At 43.3% G+C, this 22,428-nt stretch overlaps 2 protein-coding genes, 1 non-coding gene and 1 pseudogene across 9 annotated transcripts; 2 read left to right on the forward strand and 2 right to left on the reverse strand.

The window, feature by feature from the left end:
• The first annotated feature begins 2,222 nt into the window (after positions 1-2,222).
• Tmem167b (transmembrane protein 167B) lies at positions 2,223-10,233 on the forward strand. Of its 2 annotated transcripts, none has more exons than XM_021265603.2 (3): positions 2,223-2,380; positions 4,570-4,766; positions 5,362-10,233. In XM_021265603.2, exons 1-3 carry the CDS (start codon positions 2,371-2,373, stop codon positions 5,518-5,520), a joined length of 366 nt encoding a protein of 121 aa, XP_021121262.1. In that variant the 5' UTR covers positions 2,223-2,370; the 3' UTR covers positions 5,521-10,233. The 2 variants fall into 2 exon arrangements, with proteins under 2 accessions (XP_021121262.1, XP_004853669.1); XM_004853612.3 differs by having other exon boundaries at positions 4,570-4,701; positions 5,358-10,233.
• Positions 2,375-4,426, reverse strand: LOC147827715 (small ribosomal subunit protein uS14 pseudogene; annotated as a pseudogene).
• On the reverse strand, positions 6,516-22,408 carry Cfap276 (cilia and flagella associated protein 276). 6 transcript variants are annotated; one of them, XM_087213221.1, is made up of 5 exons: positions 21,444-21,647; positions 18,618-18,734; positions 17,901-18,016; positions 17,004-17,134; positions 6,536-6,672 (listed from the first exon to the last, which is right to left on the reverse strand). In XM_087213221.1, the coding sequence occupies exons 1-5, from the start codon at positions 21,522-21,524 to the stop codon at positions 6,650-6,652; spliced, it is 468 nt and encodes a 155-aa protein (XP_087069347.1). In that variant the 5' UTR covers positions 21,525-21,647; the 3' UTR covers positions 6,536-6,649. The 6 variants fall into 6 exon arrangements, with proteins under 6 accessions (XP_087069348.1, XP_087069347.1, XP_004853668.3 ...); XM_004853611.4 differs by lacking the exon at positions 6,536-6,672 and adding an exon at positions 16,459-16,605; XM_087213224.1 differs by lacking the exons at positions 6,536-6,672; positions 21,444-21,647 and adding exons at positions 16,612-16,796; positions 22,162-22,408.
• On the forward strand, positions 9,826-10,233 carry LOC147827716 (small Cajal body-specific RNA 2). The gene has a single exon (XR_015452119.1).
• Positions 22,409-22,428: the final 20 nt, after the last annotated feature.

Below are 22,428 nucleotides of genomic sequence, written 5' to 3' on the forward strand. Positions count from 1 at the left end.
ATTCAAGAAAGGAAAGAATTTTTTGAGATGGAGATAAACTTTGTGATTTGATCTAAATTAGTGAACAAGAATTTGTTTAGGTGCTCGTTAAAATGGTTTGGGGCCATTATCCAGCCATGGTATAAGGGTTAGAACCTTTTGGTAGTGCTGCTGCTGCTGCTGTTTTAAACAACAGATGATGAAAGTTTCAAAGACCTGAACAATGTGGAATTTTGTCTTGTTCTATTTTCAGACAGTCTCACTATATAGTTCAAACTGGCTTTGAACTATGTAAGGCTGGGAATTTAGCTCAGTGGCACCATGCTTGCCTTGCAAGTGCAACGTCCTGAGTTCAATCCTTGGTACCAAAAAAAAAAAAGAACTATGTAGCCAAGGGTGGCCTAAAACTTCAAGCAATCCTTTTGCCTAGTGTTGGTATTACAGGCATGTGCCACCCGACCCGGCCCAGTCTTGCTTTGTTTTTCAGTGGCCCTGAGCATTTCTTTTGGACAGAGGAATTTGTGTTTTTCTGGACTGTTTTAGTCTTTTGTTCCATATATCTTCCTCCTCCTCTTTTCTTTCTTTTTTTCTTTTTTGTATAGGGGATTGAACTTAGGACTTTCACACTGAGCTACATCCCCAGCTCTTTTTTTTTTTAATTTTGAGACAGGGTCCTGCTAAGTTGCTAAATTGTCCAGGCTGGGCTCGATCTTGGGTTCTCCTGCCTCAGTCTCCCAGAGAGGTGTATGCCACCATACCAGGTTTATTTATTTTTCTGCGTTTATGCGTATTTTCTCAAGGAGTCTGTCCCACATCATACTTTTTTACTTTGCTTCTGTACTCTTCTAGGGTGGCTTTAGCAGCTTTTCGTCTTCTGGGTAATCAAGCAGGCTGTAGCCAGCAGATGGCACTGCAGTAGAGAGGGGGAGAGTTCATTTCTTTGACAACTACTAGATACAGGTAATTTAAAAATTTAGCCTCTGAAAACTCATCCGCTTACTTTCGCCCGAACCCTAATAAAGACAGAGTTGTTTGCAATTACGGATTTCAATTGACAAAGTAGAATTTGTAGCCGTCTCCCCCACCCTACTCCAGTCTTTAGGCTGACTTTCCTCTTTTACCACGTTGTCAAAGTGTTTTCAGGGGCGTGTTGTCCAAATATCGTTTGATTTTGCGATCCACAGCAGGATTCAAATACAGGAGATCATTGAGACTGTCCTGATAGTTGAAGAAAAACCCACTCCACAAACAGGCAATTAACTGAATATTTCTGACAACTTAGAGTTTTAGGATCGAAATGTGTGACTTCTTTTTGTTATGAAGTTCCTTATTTCATTTTGCACGCTGGAACACGGCCCGGCTAGATTTCCCTCAGGAGTACGGAAGAGCTGCACGGCGAGGGCAGGCCCAGGGCTTCGGCGACTGCAGCGGCTCCTGCCCCTCCCCCTAACTCCCCGACCACACCGAAGCCTTCACATATTTATTACTTAACCAACCTACTAGGGCACAGCATAAAAACAAAGAGAAAAATCGCAATAAAAACGTGTCCAACTGTGCAGACAGCGTGACCAGCTTTCTATGGTAAGACGGTCGTGACCTTGCTGTAGCATAGGTAAATAAGTGCCTCTCCTGTGCAATTCCTTGCAGACCCAGCTTGGTTCTTCTCTAACGCCTCCTCTTGGAATTCTATTTATTTATTTATTTATTTTTGGTACCGGGGATCGAACTCGGGACCTTGCGCTTGAGAGGCAGGCGCCGGAACCACTGAGCTAAATCCCCGGTCCTGAAATTGTTTTTATTACCAGTTTTCGTCCGAATCCACTGGGAGAATGGGATGATTTTGCTGTTGTTTCTTGGCCAGGAATCAACTGACCCTTGAAAGTACTGTGAGAAGACACGTGGGGACCAGGCAACCGTACAACGGCGATGGCGGAGAACTGGAAAGCAGGGTTGCTTCTTCAACCCTGTGGTGCGGGTTTTCTTAAGTGAAACCTCCCCGCTGCAGGTGGGCTGCCTCTGACATACACGCACACTCACACTGACCAGCTGCCACAGCGCAAAGCCTCCAGCTTTCAAACACCTGGCTCTAACTTCCCGGGGCGAGCTTAGTAAACTCAGTAACCTTGCCCACGCAGAAAGCTTCGCAAAGGGCGCTCTCACTCTACGTAAGCAAGCAAGCACCACCCACGCAGGTCCCCCTAGCTCGGCAATCGGCTAGAAGTACTCGATTGCGTTCGGTGCTCGCCACTCGTCCCTTGCGCTTGCGTGCTACAGCTCCAGCACGTCGCCGCGGCCCGGATCGGGAAGTGTCAAGCGGGCGCTGGGTTTCCCCGCCTTCGCCACTGTCACCGCTGAACCCGGACTCCTTACCCAGTCGCAGGCTCAGCCGCCATGACCAACGGTGAGAGCCGGTGCCCCCACGGAGGGTGGGAGTGAAGAACGAGGGGAAAACGTGGCGGGCAGGGCGGGGACTGATGTGGCCGTTCTCCCTACCCCCTCCAGGTCCGGCCCCCCTTGGTCTTTCTGCGCCCCTTACTTCGGTCTCTTACTCCTTTGCACATTATCTTTTGTATCCATCTGGGTTCCCCCGCACCTCCCCTGCCCATACCTCAGTCTTCTGTCTCTACCCTTTGCTTTCTCTCTACTAGAAGTTCGTCCAAGCCCTTGGGGAGCCAGTGCCCGTAGTACGAGAGGTTTAGTCTCATGGAAGAGAGGATCTTCCTCCCAGGTCCCTCCGTTCTCTTACTTGGGGGCAGCAGGCTCGTTGAGAGGACCACACCGAGAAATCAGCGGATATCAGTCCCCCCACTTTGGGGTGTGTGTTGTGTGAATGTACACCCTCCCAAAAGTTCTCCTATTTTGAAAATAAGTCATTTCAAAAGCCTTCTCTTCTTTGGTTTTAAACTTTTAGCTGGTTGATCTGATCTGGAGACCTTGGCTAGTGTTGCAAGGGGTGCATCAGACACTGCCTTTCCTAAATGGTGCAGCAGTTGCCACCGTGTTTATCTGACATAATTTTCTGGGCCTCTTCAAACACTTTCTAGACAGGATTTCCAAATTCCAGGCGAGGGAAGGAAGCAGGGCTATTAAGGTCTTGAGAGTCACCCTTAGAGGAGAAGAGAAAAGAAAGTCTTTTAGGCAGTATGATTTAAAGAACACAAGAAAGCATTTCCAAAGGTATCTTGTTGATAGTCCTGGTACTAAAGATTCGCATTTCATCTACTTGTGAATTGTGGCAGTGTCTGTAAGACTTATGGGATTAAAAAAAAGTATGGGATAAGATATCATTCTTTATAAAAACCTAGTGTATGTACTAATATATTGGACCTAGCAATGAGATAGTTTCACTGATAGAAGAGAGGGATCTGGTCTAGTACTGACACACTGGTTCTATAAAATATCCATTTGGAACTTGCTGGCCAGTCAGTGGTCTCAGGATACTATGCACAGTAAAAGAAAGGACATCACCCAGAGGAAGAAATAATTTGAACCAGGAAACCAGCACATTCTAAGCATGTGTGAGGCTCTGAGTTCAGTGCCCAGTACCAGAAAAAAATTTTCTTTAAGAACTCATTCTGGACTGGCATGGTAGTGCACGCCTGCAATCCAAGCACTCTGGAGGCTGAGGCAGGAAGATTGCCACAAGTTCAAGGACAACTGTACTACATAGTGAGTTGAAGGCCAGCCTGCACTACATAGTGAGACCCTGTCTCAAAAGAAACCCAAAACCCAAACAAAAAAACCCCATTCTGACACAATGTCATGGTCCAATATCATTTGTTTTGTTTTTTTTTTGCAGTGAGGTGATTCATTGTGCTTAACAGAACAATAAATAGCTTGATTTACATATGTAAGAAGAAATAGAACTAAGAGTTTAAAACTTTCTACTATGGAAGCATCACTTGTGCGATTTATAACATTCAGGCTCCAAGGATTCTGATCCTTCCCGCAACATATTGCCAACACTGGTCATTTCTGGGAGGCTGATTCCACACAGACTGATGCAGTCTGCTTAGGATTTCTAATTTGGGAAAGGGGATGATGGGAGGGGACAGTGAAACCGTTGTAGCCAGGATGTTTGCAAGCAGCTTTTGGAAACAGTAAGGTAACATGGTTAGTTCCATGATCTTGGTTCCCTCTCATCAAGTGTTGGCACCGCCACTGAGGTTTCATCTTGATTTTTCTTTGAAAGCTTTTAAATTTTTAATTTTATGTACAAAGAGTTAGCATGGTCTCTTTCATTGAGTGGATGTCCTAGATCAAAGGAAGATTACTTAGATGAACTTGATGAAGCCAGTATCCTTCACCTACTGACAGAAACACTGGCAGCACATGTTCAGGCTGTATTTCCGGATCAGACCTTGTCAGTTTGACCACACGCAGCAAGAGCAGGAGCCCTGGCTGAATTTCTTCAGTGGCTCCAGTAGAGCTGCTGGTGACCCATGTTGCTTCTAGAGGTACAAGGAGGCAAAAGTCTTATCTTGATTTTATATCATACATGGTCCTCAAGAGCAGATTCTCTGTCAGGTGGGATCACCTTTCTCAAGCTAGATCAGCACCAAATGTTTTCTTTTCTTCTTTATGTGACAGTGTACTCCTTGGATGGGATTCTGGTGTTTGGTTTGCTCTTTGTTTGCACCTGTGCCTACTTCAAGAAAGTACCTCGCCTCAAAACCTGGCTGCTATCAGAGAAGAAGGGAGTTTGGGGTGTGTTTTACAAAGGTAAGGTTATGTGTGAACAGGGAAGGGAGATGACCATTTCTGGGCAGTGTGGTGCTACAACTAGGAATGTAATGGACTGGGATTATATTTTGTTCCACTCTTAGAAAAAAATCGCTGATATGACATCTGAGAGTCAGTAGAATAATCATTTTCCAAAAATAATGAGGGAAGAGATAAATTTGGTATTTGCTGTTATTTAAAAGATAATTGTTTATTTTAATATCCAGGTAATTTTAGTATTCTCCATGGAATAACAATATACAAATTAAGCAGTTTTAGGCTGGGCTGGAATTCTTCCCTTCAGTGGGGGGAATATTTTCCCACTGAAAAATTTCCTGATTTTCTGGAAAGAATACAGTGACATTTCTTTTAAGTTTCGATTTAATTAACTCAGATGTAGTTTTACTTTGTATTTGGGATACTATTATCTGCAGTCCTACCTACCTAAATCTTTTTCAAAGTAGGGTAAAATATAAACAAATGCTATATTTGCCTAGAATCTAGGGCCTAAGTGTAGCATTTAAAAATAATTCTTTGGTTTTTGAGAACCTTGATAGGTCTTAGTGTGTAATTAGTGATTTCAGAATATCACCTTGAATGTGAGGTCTCTTGCGAAGGGCAGGGTGTGATTCTTCTCTTTTTCTTTTTGCCGCCAGCTGCTGTGATCGGAACCAGGCTGCATGCTGCTGTGGCGATTGCCTGTGTTGTAATGGCCTTTTACGTCTTGTTTATAAAATGAATTCCAAAGTATCCAACTCATCAGCTGCCAAACAAAGGGACAAGGGTGAGGAACCTGTTGGAGCCCTGAACCCAGTGTAGGAGAGTTCAGCTAAAATCATCAAAGTCCCCAGGATGATATCAGAGCATCTGTCCCTGCCATATGTGAGGGAAATTCCTCACAGTCATGAACATTATTTATGCTCCAGGGAACTCCAGAAAGCCATCTTCCTTTGATCTGTGTGTAAATCAGCCCTCAGCAGTGAGCATATAATGTCCAAATAAATTACATCCCTGGGTGATAAGATTCTATACCTCTTGGCTTAAAAGCCTGTCACCTGGGCTGGGGTTATAGCTCAGTGGTAAAGCATTTGCTTAACATGAGTGAGGCTTTGGGTTTGATCCCCAGGTCTGCAAAACAAACAAACAACAACAACAAAAACCCTGTCACCTATTTTGTTCTTCAGTCCCTCATCAGGATCTTTCCTCTGAGACTCTTTAGGAAAGGACATAAACTATGTTCAGACCTCTTGGGAGGAGAAATAATTTTCAAGACTTCACTTTTTTCACTCTTTGATTTGGATTTGGCAAATTGCTGAAGAAGGGTGGCAGGTGGGAAATGGAAGTTAGGGAAAAGCCAAGAAATTGACTTTAGAAATTTATCTTTTATATACCCATCTGGGAACATAAGAGAGAGGCATGGCTCTCATTGCAAAAAGAGAACAGATGAAGCGGTGAAGCAGCTTGCTGTGTGTTGGTAGCTGGAGGGTTTTGCCAAGAGAATCTGAGCTTACATAAAATTTGGAAATTATCGTTGTATGCTGAAACTAGAAAGTACTTAGACAAGAAAATACTTTCTACCTTATCCCTAAAAGGAGACTTCATTCAATCAAATGGTAAATGAAAAATGAATCAACTTGCTATTTCCTAAAGCTTTGTTATATTATCTAAATTACTTAGTGCTAAATACTGTTCATTTTTAAATGCCACCACTAGGGGAAAAAGAAACTATTGAAGAAATAATTGTTTAATATATTGCTGTAAGGGTAGAAGAAAGAAATAAATTAGTATATCAATTCATATACTAGTAAAATCATCTAGTATAAGAATTTATTGTGATGTTAGATGGGAGTCATGCTATAAAAGATACAAACTTATTTTTTAAGTGTTGATGATGGCAATTTTCGGTTGATTGCTCGTTCTTGACCAATTTTCATATTGTGGTGCTCTTTCATTGTCTGGAAATTCTGTTCTCTGTAGGAACATGAGACATTCAAATGAGAGAAGTTGCTGGTATTTGTTGGCATATTTGGACAATTGTTAGGCTTCATTAATGGGAGTGTTTTATATAATAAAGTTAAACAGAACTTTGCATTTGAGAGTGAAGGGCTTTTCATGGAATATGACAGCTCCTGAGCAAATCGTTTTAGATGACTCAACATTTGAAGGGAAGATTTCTCCACTCGCTCCTCCTCCTAGCCTCATATCAGCTAACGGAATTGTGAAATCTCATGTCTCTATTCACAAACAAGAGTTGGTCTAAAATTAAATTATTATAATAAGCATAGACATAGGTCTTCCAGTTGAATTGTCCATTACAGTAAAACTTGGTAAGTCAGCTGTGGTTGATTTTTGTGTGGCAATAAATTATCTTTTGTCTACTTACTCCAAAAGAATAAAAGCTGCTAAGAAGTATAGGTTCTGAAATTTGCAATTTAGTACTTTGAAAGGTTTTAAAAATGTAGAAGGTCATCAGGTAAACACTACATGTCTAAATCATCTCAGATTTGGAAGTGCTATCTCTTCAGGAATTGGTCAACAGGGTAAATTTCAATGATTCATATATTTTCCATTGTCATTTCTGAGGAGCTTTCTCATGAAAGAAAGGGAATGTAGTGAAACAGAAGAGTTACACCTTGTGGTGTGAGCTTGGAACCTGTTGGCCCAATAGAACGTCACTCTAAGGAAACAGGTTCAGCACGTTTTGCACTTGTTATTTTGTAGCTTTAATGACTTGTTTTCTAATAGAGCTAATGTCTCTAAGTTTGGACCTTAGAGATGCTTCATATTTTAAACTAGTCCCATTCTACACTTCTAGTTCAAGCCAATTTTTACAGCCTCCTGGGTGGGTTATCTTGACCTAAATATAATAAATTTAGTTGTTATATTTTGAGATGTTGTCGTACCACAATGTACCAAAAAGTGAACAAGTTAAAGGTGATTTATAACAAAAAGCAAATACACGGCCTATTTAATTTCTTGACTTTATGTAAGCAGATAAACAGAAACTTGTTTAATTGGCTAATGTGTCATATATTTGGGGCTAGAAATGATAAGCTGTTCCTCTGGGGAAGCATATTGGGGTGGAGGTGTGAGGATCACAGTATTGCCTCAGATTCAACTTGGCATTACCGTAAGCCTGGGATAGAATGAAGTCGCCCCTTTTTATAGTAGAAGTACAGTTTTTTATTCAATGTCTGCACAAATCCTTGAAAATAAAAATTTTCCCTATAATCTTTGTCCATTTTATTTGTCAGATGCTGAATTTATTGAATTTTATTATTCCCCTGGGTTCTGCCCATACATAGCTTTTTTTAATAATAAATTTTATTTTATCCCATTCCCCTCCTCAAGCCCCCTCCCATCCCTATGTACAAAAGTTTTGTTTCCATTTTTTCTCCTATTTTCACTTTTTTCTTGTCCCTTTCTTACCTTTTCCCTCCCTCCTTACTTGTTCCCCTTCCCATTTAAACAGTTTCTTCCCATTTCCCAACATCCATTATGCGTGTCAGTCCTTATTTCCACTCTCAGTTTCTCACACCAGAGAAACAATGCGGTATTTAAACACGTGTGTCCCATTTATTTCACTTAGGAGTATGATCTCAAGGTCCATCCATTTAGCTATAAATGTCTGAAGCTCATCCTTTATGGAAGAGTAGTACTCCATTGTATAAAAAAGCCACATCTTTATCCATTTGTCAGTTGACTTCTCATGCATAGCTTTTTTTTTGGTACCAAGGGTTTAACTCACGACCTTTCGCTTGCCAGGCAGGCGCGGCACCACTGAGCTAAATCCTCAACCCCCATGCATAACTCTTTAATTCATGTTAGTGAATCCCATTGCGATTTCCCCCGTGTGAAGGTCATTGAATGTATGATACAGTTGAGAATGATGGCCTAGCCTTTGTGAGGGAGTTGAGGTTTTTATAAAACTTTGAGGTGTATTAATAAGGTAGGTAACATCCCCTGTACATTTAACCTATTGTTGCTATTAAAATGTAAGTATCATCTGGCATTATCAGTGATGAACCTCCTCATTCAAATAGTTATCACATTAACCAATCATGCACCTAGAAAAATCCCTCAAGCCAATAGAATTCTGGCACACACTATGGGTCCTTTTCCCTGTTGGTTTATTCCACATGCCTCCTAGGGTTGGCACAAGTACATATAACTTCATCAGTCATTTTCTTCATTCACTCATTCATTTCATTATTTTGCTGTAGTGGGAGTTGAACCCTGGACCTTATGCACGCTAGGCAAGCACTCTACCACTTAGCTACATCCCAGACTTTTTGAAACTTTGACCAAGAGTCTCCCTAAATTGTCCGGGTATCTTTAAATTTGTGATCCTCCTGCTTCACCTTCCCCTTCCAGTAGCTGGGATTACAAGCATGGGTCACCATGCCCAACTGAAATCATTTATTGATCCCCAAATCCTTTTTTTTAAATCCTCCCCTTACATACCTATTTCATTGAGAAAGGAGAAAGAGCTGAAATGTTAATGCTCCACACTCATGTGAGAGGCACTAATTCTACTTAATCACTACTATTTTATGGAGTTTGAAAGTCAGATATATTTTAGTAAATATGAATGCAAATGAACGTTCACCAGTATGAATGTCACAGCATTCAAGTTCTAGGCAGAGGGTGAGGAGGCTAGGGGTATACTTTCCTACCTTTACCTATTTCATGGATAGCCTATCTAGTCTTTGGACTTAAATACTCTATTCCTAGGGCTAGCAAGGTAGGCGCAGTGGTACAGCACTTAACTTGGTACATATGAGGTCCTGAGATTGAATTGTCTCATATTCAGAAATTCAGCCTCTCAAAAGCGTGTGCCACTACGCCCGGCTGGCCACTTTAAAATTTAAGATGAATAAAAATAAGGATATGTAGATATGAATATGAATATGTACATTTAATATAAATTAATACAAAGATCAAAACCACGATTCATTATGCAGTGTCTGCTTTTTTTCCTTGGGACCTCCGTACCACGCGGGGGCAGCAAGGCGCACCTCGGACAAGGGGCTATGCTGGACTCGCTGCCTGTGCTCGGTGGTTCCTCCCAGAATCCTCCGAGGCAGGGACGGAGGGTTTAAAAGACGCCGTGGACTTCCGCTGTTTCACGGGAGGGAGAGCGGCCTGGGGTGAGGGTGTATGCATAGAGTGTGTCGTGGAAGGTGCGTGTGGGCCGCGTGTATGAATGGCTGCATGAATGAATGCGTGAATGGGCGTGCAAGGCAAGCGAGAGATTCCCTCAGCGCCTCCTCCCCCCGTCTACACCTTGATCTTATTTGATCGGGTCGTGACCGCAGCCCCGCCGGGCCACCCCGAAATGAAAAGCTCCCCTCCTGCGAAGCCCCCTGCTCGGGGCGCTGTGCAGCGAGGCCCTATTGGCGGCGGCAGAGCCGTGGTTCCGAGGTCCCGGAGCTGGTCCTGCGGGCCCGGCGCTCAGAAGTGATGAATTGATCAGATAGACGAGGCCGGGCCTGCCCCGGGCCGCTGATTACCGAGGCGATTCTGATCTGAGCCCGGCCCGAGGGCTCGACAACCGGGCTTCTGGACAAGGGGACAAGCACGTTAACTGTGGGCGGCGGTGCACGGGGGTTGAGTATGAGTGAGCTGTTGCGTGCTAACGGTGCTAGAGTTACAAGGTGACTGAGGCCACATCCACGCAGCCGTTTTACTTCCCAGCTCCCTCCCATTTCTGTAGTGTGGGTTTGTTACGGTGATTATACGCTATTGACCTTGGCTAAAGGCAGCGAGCAGTCTCTGCTGTTAAAGGGAAGAGGTGTGTGTGTGTATGCAAAGCTTACAAAAATGGAGATTTTAGGCCGGAGATTTAACTCAGTGGTTTCGTCGCCTGCTGCGCAAGCGCAAGGACCCGAGTTCGATCCCCGGTACCAAAAAAAAAAAAAAAGACTTTAGGGCCCCCCCAAGATTTAGTGACTTGAATGATCAGGGAGGTCTAGGGCGGGCTGGCTCTTTCCTTTTTTTTTTTTTTTTTTTTTTTGCATTTAAAGTTTTTTAATTGCTCAAAGAGTGTACATATTTATAGGGTGCCATGTGGTTTTTTTTTTTTCAGTGCATATATACTGTAATGTTTATAATAGGGTAAGCACACCTCAAACTTTCTGTTTGGTGAAAACATTTAATATCCTTTTAGCTTTTTTGAAATATACAGTATGTTATCAGTGTTTATAGTCCTACTACTGTGCAGCAGGACAATATAACTTATGTATGACTATAATCTGGAAGCAGTTGACCAGCCTTTCTCTTGCTTCCCTCCCCAAGTCCCTGGTAACCACCTTTTACTCTTAATTTCTATTAGTGCAGCTTGTTAAAATTCAACATATGAGAAGGGCTGGGGATTTAGCTCAGTGGTTCTGCAGCCTGCCTTGCAAGTGCAGGGACCAGTGTTCGATCCCCGGTACCAAAAAAAAAAAAAAATTCTATGTATGAGTTCAATCGTGTATATTTTGTCTTTCTGTGCCTGGTTTATTTCATTTAACATAATGTCTTCCAATACCAATCATGTCACAAACGACAGGGTCTCATCCTTCTGCATGCCTGAATAGTGTGCTGATAGTGTAAACAGCCCCCTCCCCCCTTTGTGCTGGAGGTAGGGTTACACTTTTTTGTGTGCCCACTGAGCTACATCACTGTCCTTTTAAAATTGTGAAATAAAGAGTCTTGCCAAATTTTCCATCCTCCTGCCTGAGCTTCCCAGAATGCTGGGCTCCAAGCATGTGCCACCATCCCCAGCTTAGGCCACATTTTCTTTATCCATACATTAATAGACAAAGTTGATTACATTCCTTGGCTATTGTGAATGGTGAAGCAATGAATATGAGATTGCAGGTGTCTCTTTTACATACTGATTTCCTTGGGATATATACCTAGTAGTGGGATTGCTGGATCATGTACTTCTATTTTTAATTTTTTGAGATGCCTCCATATTGTTTTCTATAGTGGTCATACTAATTTAATTCCCACCAATGGAGTGTAAGGATTCTCTTTGCTACACATCCTCACCAGCACCTGTCATTAGGCTTTTCTATAATAGCCATTCTGAAGAGTGAGGTGATACCTCATTGTGGCTTTATTTTGCATTTCTCCTCTGATTAGTGATGTTGAGGTTCCTTTCATATACCTACTGGCCATTTTCTTTTGAGAAATGTGTTTAGGTCTTTCCCAATTTTTTTTTTCTTTTTGGTACTGGGGATTGAACTTAGGCTTGCGCTTGTGAGGCAGGCGCTGGAACCACTGAGCTAAATCGCCAGGCCCTGTTGCCCATTTTAAAATCAGGTTTTTATTTTTTTGCTATTGAGTTGCTTGAGTTCTTTATTCTGGGTATTAAACCCTTTTCAGACAGTTTGCTAATATTTTCTCCCATTGTGTAGCTCGTCTCTTCACTGTATTATTTACTTTCCTGTGCAGCAGCTTGTTTTAATGGTATTCATTTGTTTTTGCTTTTGTTTCCTGTGCTTTTCAGGCTTATTAAAAAAAAAAAAATGCTTTCCCATCTGTTCTTGAAGCACAGGGCCTTCACACTGATCTATATCCCCAGCCTGCTTGCCTACTTGCTTGCTCTTTTCTTCTCCTTTTTCTTTATTTCTCTTTCTTTTCTTGGTCTCAGAAACACTACTGATTTTTGTGTTGATTATCCTGCAACTTGAACTTGTTTATTCAAATAGTTTTCTGGTAAGGTCTTTGAGGTTTTCAGTATTTAGGATCATTCTCATACAGAGATATTTTTTACCTTGTCCTTTCCAATTTGGGTGCCCTTTATTTCTTTTGCATGCTTGCTCTGACTGGGACTTCCAGTACTATATTGACTAAAAGCAGTGAAAATGGGCATCCTTGTCTAAAAGATCTTTAAAGGGAGAGCTTCAGCTTTTCCCTGTTCATTATAATGCCCAGTGACTTATTGTATATGGCCTGTTCCTTTCACATGTGATTTATTCAGAATTTTTAGCATGCAGGATGTTGAATTTTATCAAATATTTTTTCTGCATCTATTGAGATGATCTATGGTTTTTATCCTTCAAGAGTTGAGCATGGTAGAGCAGGCCTATAATCCCAACACTCTGGGAGGCTGAAGTTGAAGATTTGAGCTCAGCCCTGGCAATTTAACAAGACCCTGTTTAAAAAGAAAAGAAAAGGAAAACAAGGGTTGAGGGGTGAAGCTAAGCAAAGGCCCTGGGTTTAATCTCCAGTACAGGAAAAAACAGACTTAAATGGCAGGTTTATTTCTACTCGGTTTCAGAGGTTTCAGGTCATGGTCAGCTGGCTCCATTGCTTTTAGTCCTGTAGGGAGGCCAAACATCATGGTGGAGCAAAGCTGGTTACTCCTGATGTGGGAAGCAGGGAGAGAGAGACACACAGAGACAGAGACTGCCAAAGAGGAAGGGGCCAGGACTAAAATAGGCCTTTTAAAGCCATGCCTGTGTCCCAGTGACCTGCCCCATCTCATTAGGCCCCACTTGCTACGAAGCTTATTGAGCTATGAATTCATCATCCAGTCACCTTCAAAAGCCCATCAGCTGACAATCAAGCCTTCAATACAATGAGCCTTTGGGGGACATTTTGGATCTTAATGTGTATCATGTTTATTTTTGCATATGTTAAATCAGCATTGCATCCCTGCAATTAATCCCAATAAATCATGGTGCATAATATCTGTAATGTGCTGTTGGATGCAGTTTGCTAGTATATTTGGCTGAGGGTTTTTTTTTTTGGTAATTCCCCATGTTGAACCCAGGACCTTTGCCAAGCTACATCCACTAAGATCTTAGCTCCTTCTTTTAAATTTTAAATTTTTGAGACAGTGTTTTGGTAAATTCCCCAGGCTGGGCTTGAACTTGTGATCCTCCTGCCTCAGTCTTCTAGAGTGCTGGGATCATAGGAATGAGCCAGCATGCGCAGCATTTTTTACTTTGTGTTTTTGAGATAGGCTCTCACTAAGCAGTCCAGGCCTTGAACTCAAAGCAATCTTCTTGCCTCAGCACTTGGCAAGTGCTGAAATTACAGGTATAACTGGCACCATGCCTAGCGTATTGAGGATTTTTGCCTCTAAGTTCATTGAGGATATTGGCCATAGTTGTCTCTCTTGTCTGGTTTTGGTATCAGGGCAATGCTGGCCTGGTAAAATGAGTTTAGAAGAGTTCCCTCCTCTTCAGGTTTTTAGAATAATTTAAAATTTCCTTCCTTCTTTTCTTTCTTTCTTTCTTCAGTTTTTTGAGACATAGTCTCGCTATGTAGTTCAGGCTGGCCTCAAACTCACTGGGATCCTCCTGACTCAGCCTCCCAAGTGCTGGAAATATAGGCATGCACCACCACACCTGGCAGTATTTTTCTTTAAATGCTTGATAGCAATCTATACTTTTAGAAACTTCAACATATGCATCATAGTAATACTTTTTTATTTTGGTAATAGGAATTGAATCAAGGGCCCCTTGCATGGTAAGCAAGCACTCTACTGGCGAAGCCCAACCGAACTCCAATGCTGCTTGACAAAGTTCCAGCTGGGGGAAAAGGAGGGTGGAACACATTGTACCCTCATGTTTTATTTTTTCTTGCCCTAATGTTTACAATTGTTACTCTGGTCACAGAAATCATTGTGTTTGTGACTAACAACATATTCTCCATGAGGCAAATTGGCAATGTTGTATTGAAATCTGATCTGGCTCACAAGTCCCAAATTCCTGTTTCTCTTAGTCCTATTGCCATACCCACTTCTAAAGAAACCTCTCCTAAAACTCCCTCTGTTTTCCTGCTACTGTAACTCCTTTCTTCTATTGATGACTTTCTTTTTACTAAAGGGGTCTTATAAAGAGATTGAAAGGACAGATTTTAGATGTAAGACACAGTGGGAAATGGGAAATAGAAAGTTAAGACAGATAAATACACTAAGGAGGCAAGTTACTCAGTTTTTCTCAAAGTACTGTAAACATCTCCTGCTCATGGACCATGAACCCAAATAACATTTAAGCAAGATGAATAGAGGTATAGAAAAATAGAGAGCTAATAGCAAACTATATTAACCATTGGGCAGTTTCTCAAGGGCCAGCTGATGACCACAAGTTTGACATTTAATTAACTAAATCTTGCTTGTACCCCCGCTAATATAGAGATTTTGATTAAGTTACCTTCTGTTCTGCTTAGGTGTGGGTAAATAAGGGGACAATTGTAATTTTTAAAATGTGCTCATGATGTTCAATGAAATGAATCAGCTTAGGAAAAATATACTTTGTTTAGCAAAAAATAACCTTTACTTCTATAGAAGTTGCCAAGGCAACCCAGAATGTAAATATGTTCCGCCCAATGCCTCCTAGCCATTGCTTAAAGATATAAAAATAAATCAGACCCTGAGACTTCTCAGAGGGAACCTGCACATTGCTTGCGAAGGTTCTTTTCTCGCTCGCCGGCCCGAGACCTCTCCCATTCCCACCCTGCATCGACTGCAGCTGGTCTGCGGCACTCTACCACTAAGCTGCTCCCTCAGTAGGATTTTGTTTTTCAGTACTAGGGAATGAACCTAAGTCCTTCACAGTGAGTTGTACCTCCAGCACTTTTTTTTTTTTTTTTTTTGAGTCAGTCTCTTGGTTAATTGCTAAGTTGTCCAGGCTGGGCTTGAGTTTGCATCCTCCTCAGCCTCCCAGAATGCTGGAATTACAGGTGTGCCCCACCATGTCAGGCTAGTACATTTTTTTGGTGTTCAGTATCTGAAATAATCTGAATGAGCCACCACTCTCTGCCACCTTCAGCTGTTTAAAATAATAGAACTGGGCCGGGGATTTAGCTCAGTGGTTTTGCTGCCTGCTGTGCAAGCCCAAGGACCCAAGTTCGATCCCTGGTACCAAAAAGAAAAGTAAAATAATAGAACTGAAACTTTGTATTGCCAGGAGATAACTATCTAAATAGATTAGAGGGTCCCAGTGGAAAGGGATTGTGACACTTTGGTTTAAGGACCCGACATTTGAGTATGCAGAAGAAGTCCTTTTAAGTCTGAATTACTTGATAATATATACATTGTCTAACTTAGAGATGGGAATTTATTATACAATATTGTAAAGTTTCACTGGCCCATTTTCTTGTCCAGTCTTTTTTATGACAGCAGTTTCCTGTGATTTGTAATTTTAGAAATCACAATAGTGCATCAAGTTTTAGGTACCGTCAAACCCAAGTATCAGACTTTTGAACATTGTTCATAAGAATTGAGAGTATATACTGCAGCACAGACACAGAAAAGAGAACTGTCTTTCAGGGAAGGAGACAGTGGCAGATTTAAGAGACTGAACAGTGATGGCCAGGATTGGAGGACGAGAGTGATGGAGCCCTCAGTGAAGAGTCCAGCAGATGACCACACCCAGGAGGTCCGAAATCCGTAGTGTGGCCTTGCATAAGTAGTAATGCTACTTGGAGCTGCTGACATTACAATGTTCATAAACTCAACAGAGTTCATCAGAAGAATGGGCTATGTGCACTTAACTCAATTCCAGACATAAAGGTTTGTGAGATGTGACAAGTGGATGGCTCTGCAATTGGAGTGACTTCAGTTTACAAAATGTGAATGCTATGTCCTGCCACAAACTGGACTGTTCTGTCCTAAATCCTTATCTCTTCAGCAAGATGAACTTCCAAATTGCAAATAAACCCAACAGGACTAATTTCTAGAGGTCAGGAAGATTCCCTCTCATATTTTAAGAGCAGTCAAGAGGTAACCCAGTCATGGGTAACGGAGACTTCAGGCACTGTCTTGCACAAATGTTTAATAGAGGTAGACAGCAGGATGTTCCACTCTGATTAGTCTAGCAGCCCGCCACTACTAGGTGGAGAAGAAGCCACCGTCATTCTTTCGGGAATAACCTCCATGGGTGGCTGCAGAATGAGGGGACACTGCGGAGAAAAGAGAAGAGCGAGGAGCTGTGAATTTCAGATCCTTTGCCTTTCCTGGAATCCATGGATCACCCATACATTTATGAGTCCTGTGAAAAAGGCTCGTGTAATAGTTGAGTAACTGGCGTGTGGAGGACTGATGCGAGGTAGGTCTAAGTCTTCCCCTTCCAGGTTTCTGCCCTTTGCCTGCCCTGTTGGAAATGATCATCACTTAGACCTAAAGCCCAGATAAGAGGCTCTAAAAGCTGAATGAATTTCTGAGCCCTGTTTTTCAGCATGCCAGGACCCTCAGTAATGCCTGATCTTTCTACCAGCCAGCAACCTCAAGTTCCAGATTCCCGAGTCCATGCAGAAAGATTGGCACCACCCTGCCCCCCACCCCCTGGCCTAACCCTCACCTATTGCTCCCTGGACGCTGTGGATGGACTCCTTCTTAGGGTTGATCCACTGTCTGATGGTAGCCAGGGACGTGATGGGGGGTGGAGGAGAAAGGGGTAAACATTCTCCAGGGAACTGAGTCTTGATAATTCTAGATGGTGTTGGGAAGAACAGAGGAGAGTGAAATCAATCAGAAAGAAAGGTAGGAGGCTGAGGCAGGGAGGAGCAAAAGTTTCAGGCCACCCAGGACAACCTAACAACTTACTGAGAACTGGTCTCAAAATTTTAAAATGATAAAAAGTAGGGGGAGGATGCAGATGTAGCTCAGTGCAAAGGCCCTGGGCTCAATCTCCAAACCCCAGCATTGCAGAGAGAGAAAAAAAGGGAGAAAGAGAAGAAAAGGGAAAGATAATTTCACCAGATACCAGAATTAAATCACTCAAGTCCCTTTTTACCCTCTGGAATTAACCAATTTTTTTCTTTTTTGGTACAGATGAGCATAATCTTGGAGGCTTTCAGGTCCTTTCACTTGCAAGGCAGGCACAGTGCCACTGAGCTAAATCCCCAGCCCTGGAGGCTTTCTTTCCTTCCTTTTTTTTTTTTTTTTACGAGACAGAGTCTTGCTGTGTGGTTCAGGCTGACCTTGAACTCACTATGTGCTCCAGACTGGCCTTGAACTCACAGCAGTTCTCCTGCCTCAGCCTCCTGAGTGCTAGGATTATAGGCAAGTGCTACCATGCCCGGCTCACAATCTTGGAGCATTTCTGTTCTAAAAATATAGAAATTACATTACTGATATAGATATAAAAATAGACATTTTACACAAATGAGAAACTAATGATTGTTACTTTCAGGTGACATTTCACCTATGCGATTGGAGGGCAGCTTCCTTAGGGTGAAGAGACTCTAATACTTACTCATGAGTGTCTTGGATGGTCTCGTGGTGTAACAATATCTCACTTTTGTTCTTGAAGGCCCCAGTATGGTGGTCATACAAGGCTGCTAAGCGGAAGTCGAGATCATCCTTTGGTATCTATAGGGGAAGTCAGTCCTCTGGGGTTAACTTGATTGTGCCTTTAGTTTAGTCTTGGTTCTCTTGGGCTTTATTCCCCAGAAATCCAGTGAAGTCTCTTTTGGGCTGAAGTCTACTAAGTCTATGCACTGAATGAGTACATAATGATTTTTTGTTTGTTTGTCTGTTTTTTGGTTCCGGGGATTGAACTTGAGACCTTGTGCTTGCAAGGCAGGAGCCAGAGCTACTGAGCTAAAAATAATGATTTTTTAACTCTTATTGATACAGAATTGCCCCCATTTTGGGTCTGAAGGGTTGTGAGCTCTTACTGGAGATAGAAATATTATCTACAACATGGACTTAATTGACATCACCTCATTCATGGTTATATTCAGTCTTTGTGTTAATAAAAAGAATGAGATGTCTGGTAAAACTGTTTGCTCCAGATAATTGCCTGGAGCAAAACCTGTCTTGTGACTTGATAAATTGGTTTTGGATTTGGTAAGATCTTAGATCAAGGACAAAAGGAAAGATGCTAAACCAGTCAGGGACAGCCTACCTTTCAAAAAGGATATTAGTGAGACCTAGGTGGATGTAAAGAGGAATAGTTTTTCAACACTACCTTGGAATCAGAAAAATAGGCATCTCGCCTCATGGAGGTGATCGTAGGAGTTGAGCTGAGCCGACTCCAGGGATCCTGTTGCTGAGCGAGATGAGTTGGGTTCTTGAATGAAGATTTCTGCAAAATAGAAACCACATCCAGGACCTGGCTACGGGAGGCCTTGCTGATGCTGATAGAGGAGGCCTGTGACATCCTTCTCCTTATTCCCTTTGATTTTTTTCAATCTCAGATTTATAAAAGAAGAATGATGTGGGGCAGAGCTCCTAGTTTTTCTTAGTGAGAACTGACAGAAATGAGCCAGGAGAACAGGAGAAGGGATGGACTGGGACAAGTCCCTGTGTGGGGAGCAGGTGGGAAAGATGATGACAGGCTTGACATCCTGGGTTTGGAGAAAAGGTGAGACTTCTACTGCATTAACAGCAAATTGAAAGTGGGCAACTTAATGGAGGGCTCAGAACAAGTAACACAGATCAGGAGTTTGTGGTAGTAGCTGATGCCTGCAAAAAGGAGTCTGACCAAAAGTGAAGAGCTGGCTCGTGAGGACTGCACAGTCTCCTGAGCGGAAGTGAGGAAGGGCCTACAGGAAGCAGTCAGGGACAAAGGCAGGGACAATATCTATGTAGGTAAGAAAAAAGTTTCAACAAGCAAGGAAGGGTCATTTGTTGATGGAAGGAATGTCAGAAAAAGTCCCTTAAGACATTCAGTTCTCCCCACAAGGATGAATGTGGAAAGCACACAACTGATTCCTTCATAAACTGCTGTATTTTCCACCACTGTATCCCAGGTACCTGGCTTGGTGACCTAACACATGGTATTAAAAAATGGTATCTTGGCTGAATCACTGATTAAATTCCAGTGAGTACAACCAGCACCATTAGACTCTCATTCAACCTTTGGAGTGTCGTAACCCTCCTTCCCGTCAATGTGGCCAAGGGCTCTGTGCCTCTGCTCAATTAAACCATAGCTGAACAGTGATACCCAGCACTCTGCTATCACTGAGAGCTGAAGGACGATACACAGCGTGAGCCTTGCTTCATCCTCTCTTCTGTCGGCACAAGGATGAGACTGTCTTTCTCTGAGAAAGTCGAGACTGTTCAGTACCAGCTGCACACCCCCTTCTCTTCCACCGCAGGGAGAGGGCATCCCTTTTACTCAAGAGTAGCCCTTCCTCCCTGGCTGTCTCTGCTTCAAAGACCTGTACCATTCTGCATCCCCCTCCTCCGACCCCAGCTCCTCTCCCATTCCTTTACTATGGTCTACACCACCCTATCAGCCTCCCTACAGAACCTGAAGAACTCTCTTCAAGAGTCAACATTCACTGTCTCCACTTTGTCCTTTGTCCCTGTTGCCATCCTCTCTTCAGCCCAGTGCAGTCTGGCCTCTGCCTCAGCCTCGTAGGTTGCTGGGATTACAGGTGTGTGCCATCACACCCAGCTGACATGTGCTTTCTAAAACACCCATCTAACTGTCTCACTCTAGTGCTTAAAATCCCACAACGATTTCTGTGCCTCTAGGATGAAATCCTAGGCCCCAGCACACCCAGCCACTAAGGTCACTTCTCCAGCTCCAGTCACTCTATGCCTCCAGTTCACCTCAGCTCTTTGGGATATGCAATCCCTCAGTCTCCCCTACCGTCTCATTTCCACGTATGGGTACCTGCTGCTTGCATTTCCTTGAATGTCTGATTTCTGTTCCCTTCCTCCTAATTTCCATCCCACCGTCCCTCCCCTGGCCCAGCTAACTCATATTTGGATGTCAACTCATCTGCTCTGGGAAGCTTTCCTTCAAGTTCCTGGTGCTCACCACACTTGTGCCATTGTCACTATGGAAGCTGTTGTCGATCTATCTTTACTAGAATTCCTGGAGAGCAGGAGCTCTAGCGAGTCTATCTACATACCTTCAGTGTTAAGCAGAGTGCCTGACATATGGTAAATAATACTGAATAAGAGGAAGCTCTTTCATACTGTTATTAAGCTTAATTTACCATTTAATTCACTTTATTTTGCAAGTATCCCAGATTCTTCTACCAGAAAAAGATTATCTAAATTCCCAGATCACCGACCACAATCATCACACAGACAGACAGACAGACAGACAGACACACACACACACACACACACACACACTGGCATTAACCGGAAGACAGAGGTACTATGAGGACAGATGTATAAAGCAAGACCTGCTGTCTTTCAGAGGAGTTTTCACCTACTCCATATCTCATATCTCTTTGGAGAGCTGCCTTCCAGAGAAAAGAGTGGCTTGGTGGAAGCTGGGCCCCCATTATGTTAACTAATCACTGCTGTGAGCTGCAATAGCCCCTTGAGAACTAGAACTAGAACTAATTCTCCTTCCCCCTGCTCAAAAGCATTTCTGAGCCAAGGGCAGTGGTAATGTCTATAATCCCAGCTACTTGGGAGGCTGAGGCAGGAGGATCACAAATTCAATTTATCAAAATTTTGTCTCAAAATAAATAAAAAAGGTTGGGGATGTAGCTCATTGTGAAGGCTCTTGGTTCAGTCTCCAGCACTGCAACAGCAACCACAAGAAAGAAAGAAAAGGGAGGGGGTGCTGGGAATGTAGCTCTGTGGTACAGCACTTGCTTAGCATGCATAAGGCCCTATGCTCAATTGTCAAAACCAAGAATAAGCAAAACAACTACAAACGGAAAATGTTAGCAAACCTGAATATGAGGACAGGAAGACAGACCTCTGGTACCCGACTCAATAACTTTACCAGAGGTCTTTGTGCGACCACTTCTGCCCTTCACAGAGACAGAAAGGAGACTGCAGGAGACCCTACCGGGAATTTGCCCAATAACCATAGTACCTTGGAAGCCCGCGGTTTTCCCAAATAGAAGTCATCGTTATCTAACGTAGGGTGCTGGAAAGGGTCCCGGGTGGGAGGCATGCTTAAATGCCGAGCGAGACGCTCTTTTTGGGAGCGCAGGCGCTCACGATCGTGCTCGCTGAGGATTCCTGGACCCAATTGTTTGGAACTCCCAGTTTCGGTTTCCAGGCAACTGCAGCTCCAGCTGTTACAGAGATGAAGTCCCTTCGCGAGAGGCGCCACCTGGTGGTTCAACTCGGGAGAGACCCTCAGGAAGAAGCTGCCGGGAATGCACAGGGAAAGCCCGGCGGAGAGGGCTAGGCAGCACTGGGTTTGCACTCCCGAATCTAGGTTGAAAAGCACCCGCATCTCACCGAGAACTTCTGCAAAAGACTTCAGTTGAAGAAAAAAGACTTGAAGACGACCCAGAAATTTCTCTCTTGCACCTAACAAAATTATTCTCTATTTTCAAAGCAATGAGAGGCCTGGGGATGTAGCACAGCTCAGTGGTAGAGTGCCTGCCTGGCATGTTCGAGGCCTTAGGTTCAACTCCCAGCACCCGGGGAGAGCAAAGAGAATGGAAATGTCGATAGACAGAGAAGCCTACGTGTCTGGCTTGGAAAATCGCCGGGTGATGCAAGCTCACCTTGACATACCCGGCTTAACTATACAAGAATCCGGGCTGATCAAAGAGCGAGTTGTTGAAACACAGACGGACCTGGCGGGATGGAAGTAATATCCAGAAGTGGCTCTGGCAGTAGATGACGCGTACTGAGCCACTCTTCTAGGAGACGACTTCTGGAGGGCACAGATGGCCATTTTCATCGTATGGCTTCACACACCATGTTTGCGAAATCAGAGATGCTTAGAAATAGCCCCATGGCCCGGCAGGGCAGTAGAAAACGTGACTTTACTGGCGACAGCTCGGAGGCTGCTTCTTCCGCGTGCTTTGCGTTAGCCCCGCGCCCGCGCCGGTTGCGTCCCC

The sequence above is a fragment of the Heterocephalus glaber genome, unplaced genomic scaffold, assembly GCF_053883595.1.
Source record: "Heterocephalus glaber isolate CG9 unplaced genomic scaffold, H.glaber_assembly_v1.0 deba00001442, whole genome shotgun sequence".
NCBI classification, from domain to species: Eukaryota; Metazoa; Chordata; class Mammalia; order Rodentia; family Bathyergidae; genus Heterocephalus; species Heterocephalus glaber.

Coding starts and splice junctions, on each gene's coding strand:
- Tmem167b (XM_021265603.2), top strand. Junction 4,767..5,361: donor AGTGTGGTGCTACAACTAGG/AATGTAATGGAC, acceptor GCCGCCAGCTGC/TGTGATCGGAACCAGGCTGC.
- Cfap276 (XM_087213220.1), bottom strand. CDS start 21,524: ATGCCTCCCACCCGGGACCCTTTCCAGCACCCTACGTTAGATAACGAT. Junction 18,017..18,617: donor CCTATTTTTCTGATTCCAAG/GTAGTGTTGAAA, acceptor CTTCCCCTATAG/ATACCAAAGGATGATCTCGA. Junction 16,797..17,003: donor CAGCGTCCAGGGAGCAATAG/GTGAGGGTTAGG, acceptor CATTTCCAACAG/GGCAGGCAAAGGGCAGAAAC.